This window comes from Protopterus annectens, chromosome 1.part1, assembly GCF_019279795.1.
Source record: "Protopterus annectens isolate FY-2018-M chromosome 1.part1, PAN1.0, whole genome shotgun sequence".
NCBI lineage: Eukaryota > Metazoa > Chordata > Ceratodontiformes > Protopteridae > Protopterus > Protopterus annectens.
Genome location: NC_056726.1, coordinates 1817596947 through 1817615135, shown reverse-complemented (window position 1 = coordinate 1817615135; position 18189 = coordinate 1817596947). Strand labels below are relative to the sequence as shown.

The 18189-nt window shown below is 38.5% G+C and overlaps 1 protein-coding gene across 1 annotated transcript in view; it reads left to right on the top strand.

Annotated features, from left to right (window-relative positions):
* The window catches only part of PPT1 (palmitoyl-protein thioesterase 1), a 602088-nt gene that overhangs the window by 359151 nt on the left and 224748 nt on the right, over positions 1-18189 (top strand). The window contains exon 6 of the mRNA XM_044084806.1: positions 10987-11085. Within this exon, the coding sequence (XP_043940741.1) occupies positions 10987-11085 (99 nt within the window). The remainder of the gene's footprint in view (positions 1-10986; positions 11086-18189) is intronic.

Below are 18189 nucleotides of genomic sequence, written 5' to 3'. Positions count from 1 at the left end.
TTTGGCTTTAGAGAGTGTAGCTTTTACCTGCATAGTTGTGATTACAGGGACTCTGCATTCTTCCTGTATAGATATGGGCACTTTAGGGGGTGAGAGGGGGGTAAAGTTAGCACTGAACCTATCTGCCAGGATGTTGGCAATATCAGTTGGTTCTGTAATTTTCGTGCCATTGTGCTGTAACTCAGAGCAGATCTGGGTGTTGCCATCTAGATTCTTGACATAGCTACAGAATGCTTTGTGGTTGTCCTTGGATTTAGTGGCAATTTTGTTTTCATAGCTTGCTTTGGAGGATCTTATAAGAGATCTCAGCTTCTTACTGAGGCTGACCAGGGAGCTCCTCCACTCATGGGATTTTACTCTGTTTTACAACAGTTTCTTCCTTCTGTTGTACAGTTTGTTTATGGCAAGGGACCACCAGATTGGCTTCCTTTTTTTGGAGGAAAGCGTCTTGGTTCTGTTTGGGATAGCATGATCCATGCACTCATGTAAGTGCTTATAAAGTGCATTTGTGTAGGATTCAGCAGTTGTAACTGTAGTGTCCATCTGCATGGGTGTCATGAAGTTCACCACTTCTGTCTTACAAAGCATGAAGTTGGCTTTGGAGAAATTTTTTACTGTTGTTTTCTTAATGGGGGGGTGGCGTGAGGGATGTGGATATCAAGGTTGATAAGCTTATGGTCGGATCGGACCAACAAGGAGTTGACTGCAGGTGTGAAACACCGGTCACTCATGTTGGTAATGACTAGGTCTAGGATATTGTTGCCCCTGGTGGGGGTGTGGATAAGTTGATCTAGGGAATTTGAGCTTATGTATTCCAGAAAGCGTTGAGCTAAGGAGTTGGAACACGAGTAGTTTTCCCAGTTAATGGTGGGGTAGTTGAAGTCGCCCATTATTAGGGTGTTTGGTTAAACCCAAATATTTTTCAGTACATCCAGAAAAAAGGAGTGGGAATCCTGAGGCATGGTGGGGGATCAGTAGCAAGCTACAATTTGGATTGCAGTTTTGCCCAGAGTTAGTTGCACTTGGTTAACCTCAGATGCATTATGCTGAGCAACTAGCCTGGAGGTGTGGATATCCTTAATGAACATGGACACACCTCCGCCTTTGGTGTTTCATTGCAGGTTGCATGGCTGAAAAGTGTGGTATGAGTTATAGCCTGGTAGTGCAGGGGTGCAGTCTGGAGCCTTGAACCAGGTCTCAGTCACTGCACAGATATCGATGTTCTCCATTTTAAGGAGTGCCTCGAGTGAGTGCATTTTGAGATTTAGACTTCTAGTATTGAGTCGCATTACCCTCAGTTTTTGCTTGCCTGTTCCTGTTATGGTGGAGAATTTGTTATTAGAACCCTGCCTAAAAAGGCACTATAGGGGCAGCAAGAGCCTTAGCCAGTATCCGGAATCCCTGGGGCGACAGGTGCAGGCCATCTGTGGCAAAGCATCTTGGTCTGTCGACCATGTCATCCCAAGCAGACAGATACTGGATCCCCTTAGAATGACACCAGAAGCTAGCCAATCGTTGAAGTCAATCATTTTGTCCTTGTACTGTGGTATCATTCTGGGCGATGGCAGAATGCTACTCAGGGCTGGGGTCATACCTGCCTGGGCTACAAGATCAGAGAGCTCTTCCATGTCTCTTTTCATGTAGTCTAGGGAGGTACGTCTCAGGTCATTCACACCAACATGGACAATGACAGAGTCATATTTGTACTTGTTGTGGAGTGACCTGAGTGTGTGGGTTATGTGGCGGATCCTGGCGCCCGACAGGCAGCTGACAGTAACCTTCTCCTTGTTTAACCTGGTGAGTGGGACATCAGTGTGCCTGACTATAGAGTCACCTATGACTAGTATGTTGGGTACATTGTTTTGCTTTATTGGCTGTGGTTGAGTGGCACACTGAGTCTGTGGGCTATGTGTCATTTGGGTTGTGTTGGGGGATGGAGGTTGCTTGCGTTTCTGCTGTGGAGGTCTCTGTTGCTTAGACAGATTATTATTGAGAGCCTCCGCGAATGTTTTTGTGTTACTATGTGTGGATTTTGGTGGTGTAGATGTAGTGAGACTATGTGATGAGTGTGACGTGGTGCAAATGTTTACCTTCTCCTCATGACTGTCAAGTTCAGTTTTGGTTGGAGAGAGCTTTACCTCCAGTTTGGCTAGATAAGTGCATCTCTCACAGGTTGTAGTGTTGAGTGGTAAGAGGAGAGGGTTGTCTGTGTACATGAGGCAATTTCTACATAGCCTCAAGATGCCCAGATTCATCAGATAGACAGGAGAGAACACTGGGAGCTGACCTTTGGACATGCCTGAATAAAAAACAATTTTCCTCTAGATAAGTGAGGAAAGTGAGTACAAGAGCTGTTTTTCTCTAAGCAAGTGAGAAAAGTAAGTACAAAAACTGTTTTCCTCTAGATAATGAGGAAGATTGAGTGCTATAGTAATTAGTAGCTTATTTAGTGCTTACAAGTTCTGAACAGGTGCTGAGCATGAATAAGCAAATTTAAGCGCTAAAACTAAGAATGTGTATCTACACTAGACGAGTTACAGGACAGAAACAAGTGCAAATGCAGGCTTTCAAATCAGAAAGTTGAGAGAGATGAAAGATTGCCCAAACAGCCAATAACTACAATTTCTGGGCCAGAACCACTCCTTATGTGGTAGACAGGTTACCTAGTGCTTACCACTCCCACTGATAAGCTAGAAGGCTTCCCTCCAACACAGAAAGGCTTGGGGGGCTCAGAAGCTTACATACAGTCCTGGATACAGCAAATATGTATCTGGAACACTAGTTACAGGAAAGGTAGGAAACAGGCTTACAGTTTTGTGTAAAAAAAAAAAAGTAGCAAAACCAGTAGTAAAAACAATTCACATGCAGTGCAAGCTAGCACACTTGAGTATGCAGCAATATTAGACCAAACACAGTTTAAAAAATGCAATTAAATTTAAAAGGACTAAAAGCAAGTGCAGAAAGAGTTTATTAGGTAGAATGTAGTAAAGAGGTGGGACTGGGGGAGTGTCCGAGATCAAATCTACAGTAGGGCGGGCAACTGCAAAAGCCACCAAATTTAAACTACAAACCAAAAATAGGGACAGTGGGTGGGACAAAACAGTTTCAACAGAGATCTAAGCAGCAACTAACAATACAAACTTTAAAACAAAAAAAAAATATTCTCAGCTCTGAATATTTGCCAATCAGTCTCTCAGAACAGTGAGACAACAGTTTCAACAGAGATCTAAGCATCAATTAAAAAGCTCTATAACCAAAAAAAATATATACTCAGCTCTGTATATTTGCAGATAATCTGTAAGGCAGTCTCTCAGAACACAGGTTCAGACGTTCGGGTAGCAAGAGAGAAAAACCCATATGCACAGAATACTGCAACATGGAAGAGAAGGACATTTATGGTTATGGTAAGATTTTAGACAGCTTTTCTATACTGGGGTGCAGAGGATTATTTCTAGAGGCTATATAGTTTCACAAAGATAGAGTGACGTTACGAACAAATTACTCCTTTCTTCCCAAAGTGGTGTCCGAATCTAATGTCGATCAATCCATTAATTTGCCAGCATTCTTTCCTAATTTTGCTAACAAGGGCGAATATATGTTACATTTATTAGATGTTCACAGTTACGTTTTTACCTACATAGAATAAAAGACATCAGAAAAACAGATTGTTTCCTTTGCAGAATTTAGCTAGATGGATAACTGTGTTTCCTTTCTTTATAACAAGTTGGGTATCGCCTTACCACTACCGGTATGGGCCCATTCAACTAGATCCATGGCAACTTCTTCAGTTTTCCTATCGAGAACGTCCGGTGGCCTAATGGTTAAGGTGTTTGCCTTATAAACACAAGGTGCAGGGTTTGAGTCTCGCAAGGGATAATTGGCTAGGCTTAAAATGGCTCGCAAGGGCAGTTAGCCTAGTACTAATTTATGAACCTATGGTTGACATGTGCAGCAGCATCAGCTTGGGCTACTCCCCATACCTTTGTTACTCATTACAAATTGGATCTGGTCTCCAAGGGTAGAGCATCATTTGATCATCTGTGCTCAGGAATATCCTTCGTTAGAGTCCACCCAGGATTATAGGTAGCTGAGGACTGTGTCCCATCAGTTGAGGATAGAATGAAAATTGACATCGTCAGATAAAGAAGTTATGTACTTACCATAACGTTCCATCTGTGTTGTTCATTTTCATTCTTCCCCAACTTCCTGTCCACCATCCCCCATCCTTTGCTCACAAATTTCTGGATGAATGAGCCATTAGAGGGACTTCACTGTCCTTTATATGGAACTCCTGATATAGTTTTTCCTATAATATTCATGCATGCTAAACATTTCTGTTTGGTAGTAAATCAGCAAACAAGATCTAAGGTAGCTTAGGGCTGGTGCTTTATGGGTAAGGAAGGAGCTTGAGAGTTTGTTTTATTTTTTTACCACAAGCTGTAGTAACGTCCAGGTCAGTTCGGATCCAAACCCATCAGTTGAGGAAGAATGAAAATGAACAACACAGATGGAAAGTTATGGTAAGTACACAGCTTATTTTTCATACCATTTCCTGAGAGATGAATCCAGTATTTCAAAAGCACCAGACATGTTGCACAGAGCTGGTGCAGAGGTAATTGAAGTTTTGGAAGGCAGTGTAAGCATAACTGGTGCTCTGTTAAGGTGGAATTACACAGAAGAAGCGCATGACAGAAAACTGATATACCTGTTAGTTTAAAACAGCATAATTTAAAGTTATATAAGAGCAAAATAAGTATGTTGGGTCTGGAATTCTCAACTCATGTTTTAACATTAGAGAGGCTTGAAGCCTGATACAGAAATAGTCAAAACACTTGTACAGATACCTAGTACAGAAAATAAGCAAGTACTGCAGAAATGTATGGAAGTGATACCACATCATGGAAAAGTTTGTATCCATAATTCTGCATTAACTATATAGTTAGGAAAAATGTTAGCACTAGCTATAGCGTAGGAGTAGAATCGCGAGCAGGAAAAATATTTTGAAATGTTTAAGAAGCTATTTACATGTACACCAGCACTAAATGTCATGATGCAGATAAGCTAGTTGAGTTGCACATAGATGCCAGTCAGAGTGATACAGGAAATATGGTCTTAAAAGAGAGCAAACAGTTGTCTGAAAGTAAAAAAACATTTACAGATGAACTGAAGAGATGTACTCATTGCAGGAATGTGAGAAATCCTATGAATACATTTATGGTAAATAATAAAGAAAATCATTAAGACCAGTGCAAGGGGTGACTGTAACACTACAAAAGTAATTTACAGGGCACATTGCAATGAACATGTGATGCATTTTATGTGGGCAAGACTGTAAATAAACTTAAACATAGGATTTCATGTCATCTGGCAGAAATCTTCTCTGGATGTAAAAATAATACACTAGCCAGACACCTTGCTCTTCATAAAAGACGCACAAGTTTTAAGATACTGGATCACATAGACATGGGTGATCTTGAAGAAGACTTCCCAAATATGCTGGAGAAACATGAACTCATGGCAATTAAAGGTGAACTCTTTTAGTTAGCCTAGACTAAACTACTACTGTTCACTTAAAAGTATACTGGAACTTAGAAAATTGCCACATTGTTTACATGAATAATTTTATTCCTCCAGTTGTTTTTACTACAATTATCTGATCTGATTAATATACAGCATATATGGATTGAAAATCTTCCACACACACACGTTTCTTACACTGTTTTGTTTTTGGACCCACTATACTTGTTTAGTGGGTTGTTTGAGATTTTGGCCATAACACAGAGATTATTTGTATTTTAATGTGGGATTACAATGCATTAATTATATTTGTGAAATTTGACAGCACAAGAAAATCTGGAACCAGTGGACTTCTTTAAAATTTTTTGCTGAGTGGGAGACTCAAGTATATGCCCTACTTCATGTCATTAATGTTCAGAAAAATGCTTTTGGGAGGGGAAGAGAGGGGAGAACACTAACTGTAAGTAGAGAAAATACTTTCTTTTCTTAATAATATTGTATCAGTTTTGCATGGTATTTTTGGGTGTGATGGGGATTGTAAACAGGTGGTGGTTTATATTTTTCTCCCCTCTTCTCTTTTTCTTATTGTGCAATTTTTAGAAACATAGGCAATGTGATGATTAACAAAAAAAGGAAGAAGGGAGCCTGGTTAAGGGGGCATGACAGAGTTCAAATTAATGTGCTTTTTTTCATTCTTACATGGAGAAATGACTGATTAAGGATCTTTTTAAAACAGAGAGCAAGTAAATGAAAAAAGAATATTGAATATTATGAGTTTTTTTCTGCTCTTGCAAATATGTATACTAAGTAGCATTTCTGCAGCTGCTGTTCATGCCTCTATGGAGACAATCTGATAAACAGAAACTGGACCCACCTATACTTGTTTAGTGGGTTGTTTGAGATTTTGGCCATAACACAGAGATTATTTGTATTTTAATATGGGATTACAATGCATTAATTATATTTGTGAAATTTGACAGCACAAGAAAATCTGGAACCAGTGGACTTCTTTAAAATTTTTTTGTTGGAGACTCAAGTGCCCTACTTCATGTCATTAATGTTCAGAAAAATGCTTTTGAGGGAAGAGAGGGAGAACACTAACTGTAAGTAGAGAAAATACTTTCTTAATAATATTGTAAATTAGTTTGCATGGTATTTTTGGGTGTAATTGGGATTGTAAACAGGTGGTGGTTATATTTTTCTCCCTCTTTCTTTTTCTTATTGTGCAATTTTTAGAAACATAGGCAATGTGATGATTAACAAAAAAAGGAAGAAGAGAGTCTGGTTAAGGGGACATGACAGAGTTCAAATTAATGTGCTTTTTTTCATTCTTGCATGGAGAAATGACTGATTAAGGACCTTTTAGAGCAAGTAAATGAAAAAAGAATATTGAATATTATAAGTTTTTTTTTCTGCTCTTGCAAATATGTATACTAAGTAGCATTTCTGCAGCTGCTGTTCATGCCTCTATGGAGACAATCTGATAAAGAGAAACTGGAGACAGTCTGGTGGAAGGGACTTGGCTGAGGGAAAAGAAGAATAAAAGAACAGAGAAACTGACTAAGACATGTGTAACAGCTTTAAAGATAATACAAAACCATTTAGACCTGAAGTAAAGTTCTGTCAGGCTTTTTTAAATCCAATGGGGATACTAATTTAAACAGGTGCTTTTGTTTTTTTCTTGTTCACCCTTCTCTCTTTTTCTTTGTTCAGTTTTGAGAAATCTAGGCACTGCAATGAAAAAAATGAGGCTGGGAGGAGATGGGGAGAGCAGAAGGGTCTGGTTAAGAGAGTATGACAAAAGAAAAATAAGTGTGCTTTTTCCCATGTTTGCATAGGGAAATGTCTGGGTAAAAACCCTAGGCATTGTCCAATAACAAGTTTATTACAAAGCATGTGAATGCAAAATAATATTGAATATTCTAAGGCTTTTTTTCTGATAAACAAGGTACCTTAGCAGTTTTGTGTCTGGTTTGCATGTCACTAGAAGACAATTTGGTAAAGAAAAATGGCTTGGAGAAAGTGTTCGTGTTTTTGCAACTGGGATAATTATATAGATATAAAAAATGAAATGGCACTTGCTAATAGCACAGGCTGTACCATGTGTCTTAGCATGACTAACCTTTCTTTTTATTTAACTTTATCCTGTCTGTATAACTGTCAACTTAGAACTTATTAGGAAGCAGAAACTTCAATATTTGAAGTTGTACATAGTTTTGTGTATTATTGTAAAGTTCATAGGTTTTAGGAGTTTTTTTGGAGGGGTTGTTTATTCTGTTTGAGGGCTTTCAAAAAAAATTATATAAGATGCGATATAGGTGCAAATGGATATGACATGAAACAACTGTATAAAAGACCAACCTGCCAAACAGTATGTACATGTAACATAAAAGGTGGAGCTAGACATTTAGCAAAAGAGCAGTTATATATAAAAAGTGGTAATAATAACTATACAAGAAAATGATGCTTTCTGTAATGTCTTTCAATCTGAATGGTCTTACAGATAAGTATAAAGAAAGAGTAGTGAATTATATTAAACAATGTAAATGAAAGACTAGCACTGGTAGAGATTTTAATAGAATCTAGAACAGAAGCTGCCATTAAAAAAGGAATAATTAGTAAAGCATATAAAATATTGCATGATAATTATAAGAATCAATCAGTGGAGCTTAGAAAGGATTGGGAAGAGAGACTGGATAAATAATTCACAAAGAGACATTGGGGGGCATACCTCTCAACTGTACAGATTTTCACAGAATGTCCAGTTTTTTGCCGCATATTTTTGATGTGTTCCTCCTAAAATCTGTACCTTTCTGGCAAATAGCTGAGGATTGAAGTCATTAAATAATGACAAACATTTCAAGTTTGACTCCTCATCCTTCAGAAAATTCATGCTAATGCAAAACCTATTATTCTATCAATTTTCTAAGTTTGTAAGAGCAGTATTTAAATTCTGTCCCTATTTGTCCCCCCATCATTTTAGGCTTTGTTCAGATTTTTTGCTCTAAGAGTTTGAGAGATATGATGGGGCGATATATGTATATCTCCCAAATATGCAATAAAGTCTAGAAGATTTAGGATCTTTGCCTGGAATTGTTTACATAGGTATTTTTATACCCCAAGTAGACTCCAAAGAATTTTTCCTCAGGTGGATAGTAAATGTTGGAGGTGTGATGGGAAAGAAAGAGGTAGCTAGGAATGTATTTTTTGGAAGTGTGATGAGTTGGCAAACTTTTGGGGTTCCTGCAGATCGCTCTGTCGAAGATGCTGGGTAAGCAGATTGGACTGACTGGGAAGATGACTTTTTTTGACTTCTGCTACAGAATCAGAATTGCCTAGACATAGTAAAGCCTTGCTGAGTCTAATTATGGTGGCGGTCAAAAAAGCAATTACTAGAAAATGGAGATCAAAGTCTAGACCAACCTTACTAGAAGTAGCAAATATAATGACAGAGATAAAACAACTGGAATTGGGATCTTTAGAAAAGGGAAGGAGAGCAGGAACAAGGTTTAAGAAGCAAGATTTGAATGAGCTCTATAATGCTCAACTGACTGGATGGTTTATTAGTGATGTATAATGTTTACAACTACACTTGTTTCAATGGCATCTGTGATGTAAACTGCAGCTAAAGTGATATCATTTTGTATGTTTTCATTTATATAAATGTAAGATTGCCTTTGTTATATGTGTAAATTTAATAAAGATGTTTGGAAAAAATATTTAAACCTGCAAGAATATCAGTAGGAAAATTAAGAGGAAAAAGGTGTGAGTTATGTCTTTGCTGTCTGTTCACTCAGCACAGTTTACACTTAATGTAGGCATTATTGAATTTGGGGACAATGTATTGGCTGACAAATATTGACTCAGAACAAGTAGTAGACTTATGCTGTCTAGATGAGGCTGAGTTAATCAGTACATTCCTTTATCATCTTAGCAAGAAACATCTTTATCTGTGGAATTGAGCGAGCACTGATCTTTCAAAGAGCACCTGCATCTCACATGTAGACTATTTCAGGAAACTTGGAATAACATTCAGGTTGCCATGTTGTAGTTAGTGCACTGAAGTCTGTGGTCTAAAAGCAATGGATACCTGATGGTGCCATGTATGATAACAGTTCACAATAAAAATGCGGAAATTCAGATTTGTGTGTGTGTGAGAGTTAGACATACAATTCCTGTAAAATGCTCCTTTGACTGCAGTGAACCAGTTTTTAAGTGGAGAGAAGTATCCAATTTTAAAAAAATGTCAAGAAAAAGAGGAGTAAAAGCTTTGAGAATTGTCATCATTCTTCAAGTATAGAAATACTACTTAGCAGGAGCTGTCTGTCACCAGTTCAATTGTTAATGGTCAGAAGATTGAAAAACATCAAAATAGGTAATAAATTTAGGAAATGTTGGAAGTAAATCAATAGAATTAGAAATACTGTTGTAATGGAGACTGCATAAAATATCCTGATTTGGAATCTGGAGACTGTGTGAATACAAAAGTAATTGAAAAGGACACCTCAAATAAGTAGTAGCTGTGAAAGCAACTGACCTAAAGTCATTGTTATTCTTGATTAAGGCAGTAAGCTAAGTTTGAATAATTAGATATTTGTTCAAGACAGATGTCAAAATCCTTGAAGTACATCTGAATCCGTAGAAGATGAGCAACCAAAAGTGTCACTTCCAGTAATGTTGCAAGAAGATAGAGACTTTGAGAAGTGTTAAGGAGTTTCAGGTTGTCTGCCTGAAGAAGTGTAGTGCAGGAAAAACTATCCCAAAGGTAGGATCAGTTGTCCAGAGACAATATTCCCATGAACCAGTCTTGATGTGGAAGATCATTAAAGAATCTGGACAGGAATATGGACAGCTCAATATTTGAGTATGATTGCAGGTATTGAAAAGCTGCATTTGTTGTGTTGTCTTTCAAATATGTTCAAAATATTTTGATCTAAAATGGTCATCACATGTTTGGTACAGAATTGAGATTTAATTGTAAATGGTGACAGTGCAAGAGGAATGTAATATGAATATACTATGCTTTAAAAGTGAAGGAACTTCAGGAAGCTATACGTCATGTGATAGACTTTGTGTTTGTTGTTAATAAAGACCTTATTAATTGTGAAGTACATCCACATTGTTCTGTCATCATTTTAACAAACCCATAGACAACCCATCTAGGGACATAATCTCAAGAGCTGTTATTTGTAGTTGCACACCAGTTATAGCTATGTTTGAAAGTCAGTTGTCAAAAATTTAATTCAGTAAATCCTGGTTTAATTCTTCACATTTATGTTTGAGTAATTGCTCAGAGGATCTTACTGTAGTCGGGTTTACACATTTAAAGTCTACTTATTTTCAGAGGAGACAATCACAGAGCTGCTTAGCTGTTAACAAGCTGTAGTCACGGGAGAGGAGTTAGAGGTTTATGTAGTCATTGCCAAGATTCCTTTTAAATCATTTTTTTGGTTTCAATTTATCCTACAGATGGTCAATGAAAGCTACAAGAAGAATATGCTGAGCTTGAAGAAGTTTGTGATGGTGAAGTTTCTACAGGATAGCATGGTAGATCCGAAAGATACTGAGGTGAGTACAGCAAAGGCCAGTCATAACCATGTTCACCTTGATCTTTCATTATACACAAGAGCCAGTGAAATATCTTGCTAAAATGAGGTTCATTTGCAGGAAACTTGCACTGACAGGGTTCAAAAGCAGGTGTGCTCACAAAAATGACTGTAAAATTAAATGGGAACAAAATGGTCATCATAGCGTTTTGAAAAATGTGACTAGAACTTTTAAGTTTGTCTGCTTAAAGGTGTATACAGCTAAGCATTTTATGGTCCCCAAGATCACTTGGCTAGCAGGTTCCTATTTCTATGCAGCATTTGCTATATACATTATCAAAGGAATTGTGTGTTACGCTGGGTGCCATAAACATTTGTATCACTGAAGCTAGAATAGTTAAGTGTTTATAGTTTACCTGGTAACAAAATGTATTGTAAGAACAGGAGCCAGGATATTTTCATCTAACTCAAAAGACAGAAGTTCTATTTTTTTAACCAGTTAAACATGACTTGAGGTTCTCCACTTGAGGATGTATAATTTGGAGAAACCCTCACTTGAAGGAGGAAATGTTTTGTGTGTCAGGAAAACATATGTGATACCATGAAGATATACCAGGACCTCTTGGCTGTGGAGAAGCCTAAGACTGTGGGGTTCGGTATGTTGTTTGAAGTGTTGTAGGATGACTGCTAAGCAGCATCTGTGGAACCAGATTAGCCTCTTGTCTGTAAGAAGTCAAATAGTGTACAACAAGCCTACCAATACTTTTAGAAGAAACAGTGGTGGACCAAAGGTGTTCTTTATTGGTGCTTCTAAGGGCTCTGCGTTGGTCTTAGGAACCAACCCATCTTTAATGTCAGGGAGTGACTGACCATGAATAGATCTGGCAAGAGTGTGTACATGTTGGCAACATTTGGTTTCAGAATTGCTAACTAACAGAATGCATGTAGTGAAGTATTAGGTAGAACTCATGAAACAGAGGGCTTGTGCATGAAAATCAGGATGAGTCCCCTAAACTCACAAAGCTTGCCCAGTAGGTCTAGAGGGTAGGGAATCACATGATTAAGTGTAATGGTGATATGATGGGGCTTTCAGAGTGATTGCCATGATGTTGGCTTTTAGTCACCATGCCTAGCTGAGGTTTCAACAGCTGATGGGTTAAGGGGAGCTTTTGAATGCATCCTGGGATATGGACTTCATGTTTAATAAGCCTTCGCAGAAGGTATTTAAGGAGTTGGAGGAGATGGATAAAGTAATGGAGATGGTCAAACAACACAGCAATAATTAGCATTCAAAGGCTGGCCTACTTTATCAATGCCTAGACCAAAGGGTAGTAAGCTGAAATTGGAAAGCAATTGAAAAACAAAGATGGCTAGGGAAGAAAGATAGAGGAGGGAGGACTTGCGGTTTATTGTCTACCATATGCTCCAGTCACTCAGGTCATCCACCCTTTCTCCTTCCATGCTCCCTTTCCTTTCACTCACCTAACCCCCTAGTTTTCCTGTACAATGGAAGACTAAGCCAATTAGAAGAGGAATAGATGAGCATAACATTGGGCAGATAATTTAGAGTATTATTATGCATGGGTACAAGAAAGATTTCAAAATCATTTTAACCTTAATGGTAATATTTCTGATCCTGGAGAATCAGTTGCACATTACTGTTCTCATTGTCCAACAGCTTTTGGAACAAAACATAATAGAAGAGTCCCAAGGGTGAGAATAAGAGTCAGGTTTCTATTCCCAGCTGTTTCTAGTGTTGAAAAGATGGGTATTGGGAAAACTATTTTGGACCTCTCAAAGCTCAAACTTTTTCTGAAGTCGCCAAAGTTCAAGATGCTCACCCTTGAGTCCCATCCCCCTCACACACACAAACATTTATGATTAGAACATTTCTGAAAATGTTGGTTCTTGCAAATGTACATTCATGTTCCAATTCACAAAGATCACAAAACAATTCTCATGCTCAAAGATCAGCCCTGTCACTAGCAATTTTCTCCCCTACCTCTTTTGAATCCTATTATGTATTCAGAGTATGTTCACAAAGTGTCTAGCACTGGTGATAGCATTCCTCAAAATAACAGGGTGCACATTTACCCTGCTTTGGATGATTGCTCTTTCAGGCCCTGATGGATGGGGAATAGTGTGTAGAAGGTGAGAGACACTAGACATTGTTTCAGGGGCACCGGAGTCCTTGCTTAACCTACCAAATCAAGCTTGACATGAGACAGGACTAAGTATTCTAGAGTGCAGTCCTGAACATGGAGGAGTGCAGTATCCAACTCCTGAAAAGCAAGTTCATGTTGACATTTCTTTCTGAGTAGGCTGGCAGGAACTCCATGACAGTTGGGCCTTCTACAGTGATTAGGGTGCATTGCCTCAGTCATACGTATGATCCCCCTTCACAAATTACATATGTGAAACATCTAGTTGTATTTCAAGACCTCCAGGAGCCAGCATTTGCAATCCCTGGATGAGGAGCTCAGTGTTGCCATACATACATACTGAAGGCTGAGGAGCTTGCTTTTTTCCTAGCCTGAAACAAAAGTCCCTAGTGGCCAGTGCATCAGACTGTAAGTCATTCAGGAGTCCTGCCAGTTTAGGGTGTCCAGTCACATTCCCAAAAGAATCTGCACACCAAACTGAAGGGGTTAATGGTAGTATTTCTAGCTGCCAAGACCTCCAAAATCCAGTGGAAACTTAGTCCTCCTGCTTACTGTGGACAATACCACGATAATGTGATTCATACATAAGCAAGGAGGCATGAAGATTTTGTCCTCATTGCAAGCTAGTAATGCAGGTATGGGAGGCAGCAGTTCAAGTGAACATAAGCTCAAAGAATTGCACATTTCTTCCCAGTGCAACAGAATCAGACTGAGGAAGAAAATTTTGTGGAACCAGATGAGGAGTGCCCGACTTGGAACTGTTTTTTCCCACCAAGTCAGTTACTTAGTTTCTGCTTAACTCATCTGCAGTGGAGCTTGAAAAGTGTGTGGCTTTTCATTCCAGTGGGGTAATTTGTTCCTATATTAATTTCTTCTACACTGCTGATTGCAGTGGTGATGAAGGTAAATGCTGTTGGCCCAGGCAAACTGGTTTTCAGTGGCAGCATAGACACTCAAGTAACCACCATAGCTTCTACCATGCAGGACGTTCTGCTCAGGCAGTACTTAAGTAGAGTTCTGCACCACCTGCCACCAAAAAGGATGGCCAGTTTTTCTTGGATTTGAATTTCATTCTTGACCAGCTGACTTTTATCCTTTAGAGCCCTAGACATTAATACTGCAGAAGTACTTCTCATGGAAGACCATTTTTCTGGTTCAAATCAGTCAGAAAAATTTCAGACTTACAAGTGCTGATGTATAAGAAACATTTTATGGTATGTACCGAGGAGCAAGGATCAGCCTCAGCATGAATCCTTACTTTGTGCTCAAAGTAATGTCAAAGCTGGATTCCAGTTGGCACTGATACTATGAGTATGTAAAAGCAGAGCATGGTTAAAAACAGCAAAAGCGTGAAAATTATTATAAACTGTTAATAGAAATTGGAAGCTGAATTGTCTGACATCCAGAAGGTCAAAATAGAAGAAAGGTGAAATAAAAGGGAAAACCGCTATGGAACTTTACAAGGGGCTGAATGCATTGTGGAGCAGAGGTTGGAAAAGCAGACAATAATGGCAGCTGTAGGAGAATTTTTCATAGCCACCCCAGAGAGTAAGATTCACCAAATGCACTCTGAGATTATCTCCACTCTTGGAATATATAGAAACAGAAGACCACACAAAATGCAAACTGCTGAAAAGGAGGTAAAAGAAAAAAATTATGGAACAGCAACTAAAATTAAAAAATATATATATGGCCCAGAAACTGGCTGAACTTCGATAGGTGTCACAAGGACAACCTGAGGTGCAGTGCAGTACCAAAAGAAATCAATGGAAAGTACTGTAAAGTTTTTTTGATATCAGAAAATGCCTCTGTTAATGGATTGGTCTTTCTATTGCTGATATTAAAATAGAGAGCACAGAGTGAACATTCCTAGTTTGAGACAAAAAAAGCAACCAAGACCTATATTGATTGAAATTGTGGACATACTAGTTATAAGAATAAATCCCATCTCTTTTGTGAAAGAAGTGAACAATTAAGAATCTGTGGATAATGAATTTTCAATACAAACGCTAACATAAATGCTTTTTTTCCTTCCATAAAACTTTGTAGAGAAATAAAGCTTCAGTTCATTTTATTGCATCCCAGATTACTTCATGTTTTCTACACACTGGGCTTAAAACCCTACAAAGATCCTTGACAGACACATGATGAACTGACAGAAAGAAAAGAGTAATTGGAAGTGAGAGAATGTGGTGAGGAACAAATAACCATTTAACAAATGCTAAAAAGCAGTCAATGTACACTTTAAAGCAGAAAGATTTTCTGATAAATATATTAATTTCATTTTTTTCATTTATGCTGGAAACATTTAGTCAGTAATGTATAAAGTTAGCATGGCAGATCCCAAAGATGTTGAGTTGAGTAAAGCAAGTAATTTGGTAATTTTTAGGCTTAGTGGCCATTGCACTAGTGCTTCTTGAAAGTAGCTTGATTTTCTGGTATAGTCAGAGGTGGGCTTAGAGCAGTTAACCTTACTTATTGAGTAGCTGTTATGGATTACAAAGGGAAAAGATTGACAAAGTGCCTTGTCTAGGTACTTAACAAGCCTGACCTTTTGAATTTAACCGTAACATCCAAGACTTCTAATAAAGTTAAAGGGGAAATATTGAATAGTGTTCACCATGTGCAGGAATTAGTGAAAGCTGTGTTCTAACTTAAAGCAGATGGCTAGCATTGTGTGTGTGTGTGTGTGTGTGTGTGTGTGTGTGTGTGTGTGTGTGTGTAGAATCACAATAATTGACTGACAGCTCTATAAATCAGATATTTAAACTGCTAGCTGCAGGCAAGTGAAACAAATAGGTTAATGAAAAAGTCTATAAAAAATGTACTAGAGGTGTTAAAAACAAATGAAAAATGAAACTAATATAGTATATTTTTGAATCATTAGGAGATTGTAAGTTAGCTCTGGGTAATTTCAGGTTTAGTCTTGGCTGCACCAGAACTGCTTGCAAACAACTTAATCTGCTGTAGTCAGAGGTAGGGTTTAGAGTAGTAAACATTACTCATTGACGAGCAGTGGCAGGTTACAAGGAAACTCTTAAGGAATGTCATTTCTGAATACTTGAGCTTGACCTTTTAAAAACAGTTGCAACATCTGAGATTTTAATGAAGTTAAAGGAGAAATGTTAAACAGGAATGAATAGAAATTTAAAATGGCAAGTATGCTAACTGAAAGTGAGCAAGTGGTGTATTAATACTTGGATTCATAGGTGTGTAGTAAGGTAATGGCCCTCGAGCCTTTGCAAGCCTAGCCCATAGGATTACCCTGGCATCGTGCCACCCGACCTTAGCTCCCAGTGCCTCTGTCAAGTATAGCCACTGGAGTGATCCCCGGGGTGAATTGGGGCACATAAATAGATTGAAAGCTACAGAAACAAGATATTTAAACTGCAAGCTGCTCACCAGTGAAGCAAATGTTAGTACTTTATAGAAAGTGTTCTGTAGCCCCAATGAGTAAGTTATTGCTTGGTTCTGATTAGAAAGGGGTAGAGAAGGTTTGCACTGCTATTTCTACAGTGTCAGCTCTATTGTCTTGAGAAAAATACGATTATGCATAGTTATTGTTTATCTTTTAGGTAGGGGGACTGTGTGTAGTAATGAAAATAAGAGACCAAATTCACATGATTCAATATTATACAGAAATATATAATGCTATACAAAATTATTGAAACATTGTAAAGGACAACTTTGTAACAGGTAAATAAAAATAAGCACAAATAGAATTAAAAAGGCAAACTTTATTATGTCACAGCATGACTTCTAGATCGTAATGTTAGTCGTCGTCGTCTTCTTCTTTCGGCTTTTTCCTGGTTAGGGGTCGCCACAGCGGATCACCTGTCCGCTCATGATTGGCAGTGGAGTTTTACGGTGTCGAGTTGCCAGCCCAGCACCCAACCTTCCACAGAAGGCACACACTCACACCTAGGGCCAATTTAGAGTATCCAATCCACCTACAGCATGTCTTTGGGATATGGGAGGAAACCGGAGCACCCGGAGGAAGCCCATGTGACCACAGGAAGGACATGCAGACTCCACACAGAAGGCACCCCAGCCGAGGATCGAACTGGAGAACCTCTTGCTGTGAGGTGGCAACGCTAACCGCTGCACCACCATGGCCACTCTCTAGATCATAATGTTAGTGGACAAGAAAAAAAAAACAAGAGAAAGTGCTGACTTATATTTACAATTGTAATGCATGGATAATGTTACAAGCAGCACGCCTGAATCATAAGGAACTTCAAATGTTTGTGTAGAAAAGCTGGAAGGAAGGTTTCTTTGTTGCAATATGACAGCAAAAGAGAGGGTTTTATAATTAATTAAAAGTATGTATGAATAAAAGTTGATACAAGTAAAGGAAAAGCAGGGAAGAGATAGATACATATCAGACTCGTCAGGCTAATGGGACAATAATTCCCAGGCTCTCTAGTTGCTCCCCCTTTATGGAGAGGGATGACTGTAGAAGTGCGCCATTCTGTAGGGACAAAGCCTGAGGTGAGGGTGTGATTGAACAGGGCACACAGATGTGGTGTCAGTTCACTTTGTAGTTCATGTAGAACACATCCAGGGATATTGTCTGGTCCTATGGAAGTAGGGTTGCCACCTTTTAACAAGGCCAAAGTGGGACATGGGGTGTGGCCAATAGAACAGGGGGTGTGACCAATATGACACTGGCCACACACCCACCACGACATCACCAGAGGTGTTACATTACAGTTATGGATACAACATTGTGACATTACAGCATACTGAAAACTCAAAGCATTTAAATGAAGTGAACTTATTACTGCAAAAAAACACATTACTCAGTTGTAACAGTAAATAAACTTTAAAGGAATAAAAAACACACTACTCATTAAACAGACACTTGTTTATTTAAAAAGTAAAAAAATTCATAAACCAACCATGACTATTCAGAAAGAAAACTTAAAAAAATCTACATATCACATACAAGCCAAGTATAAAAT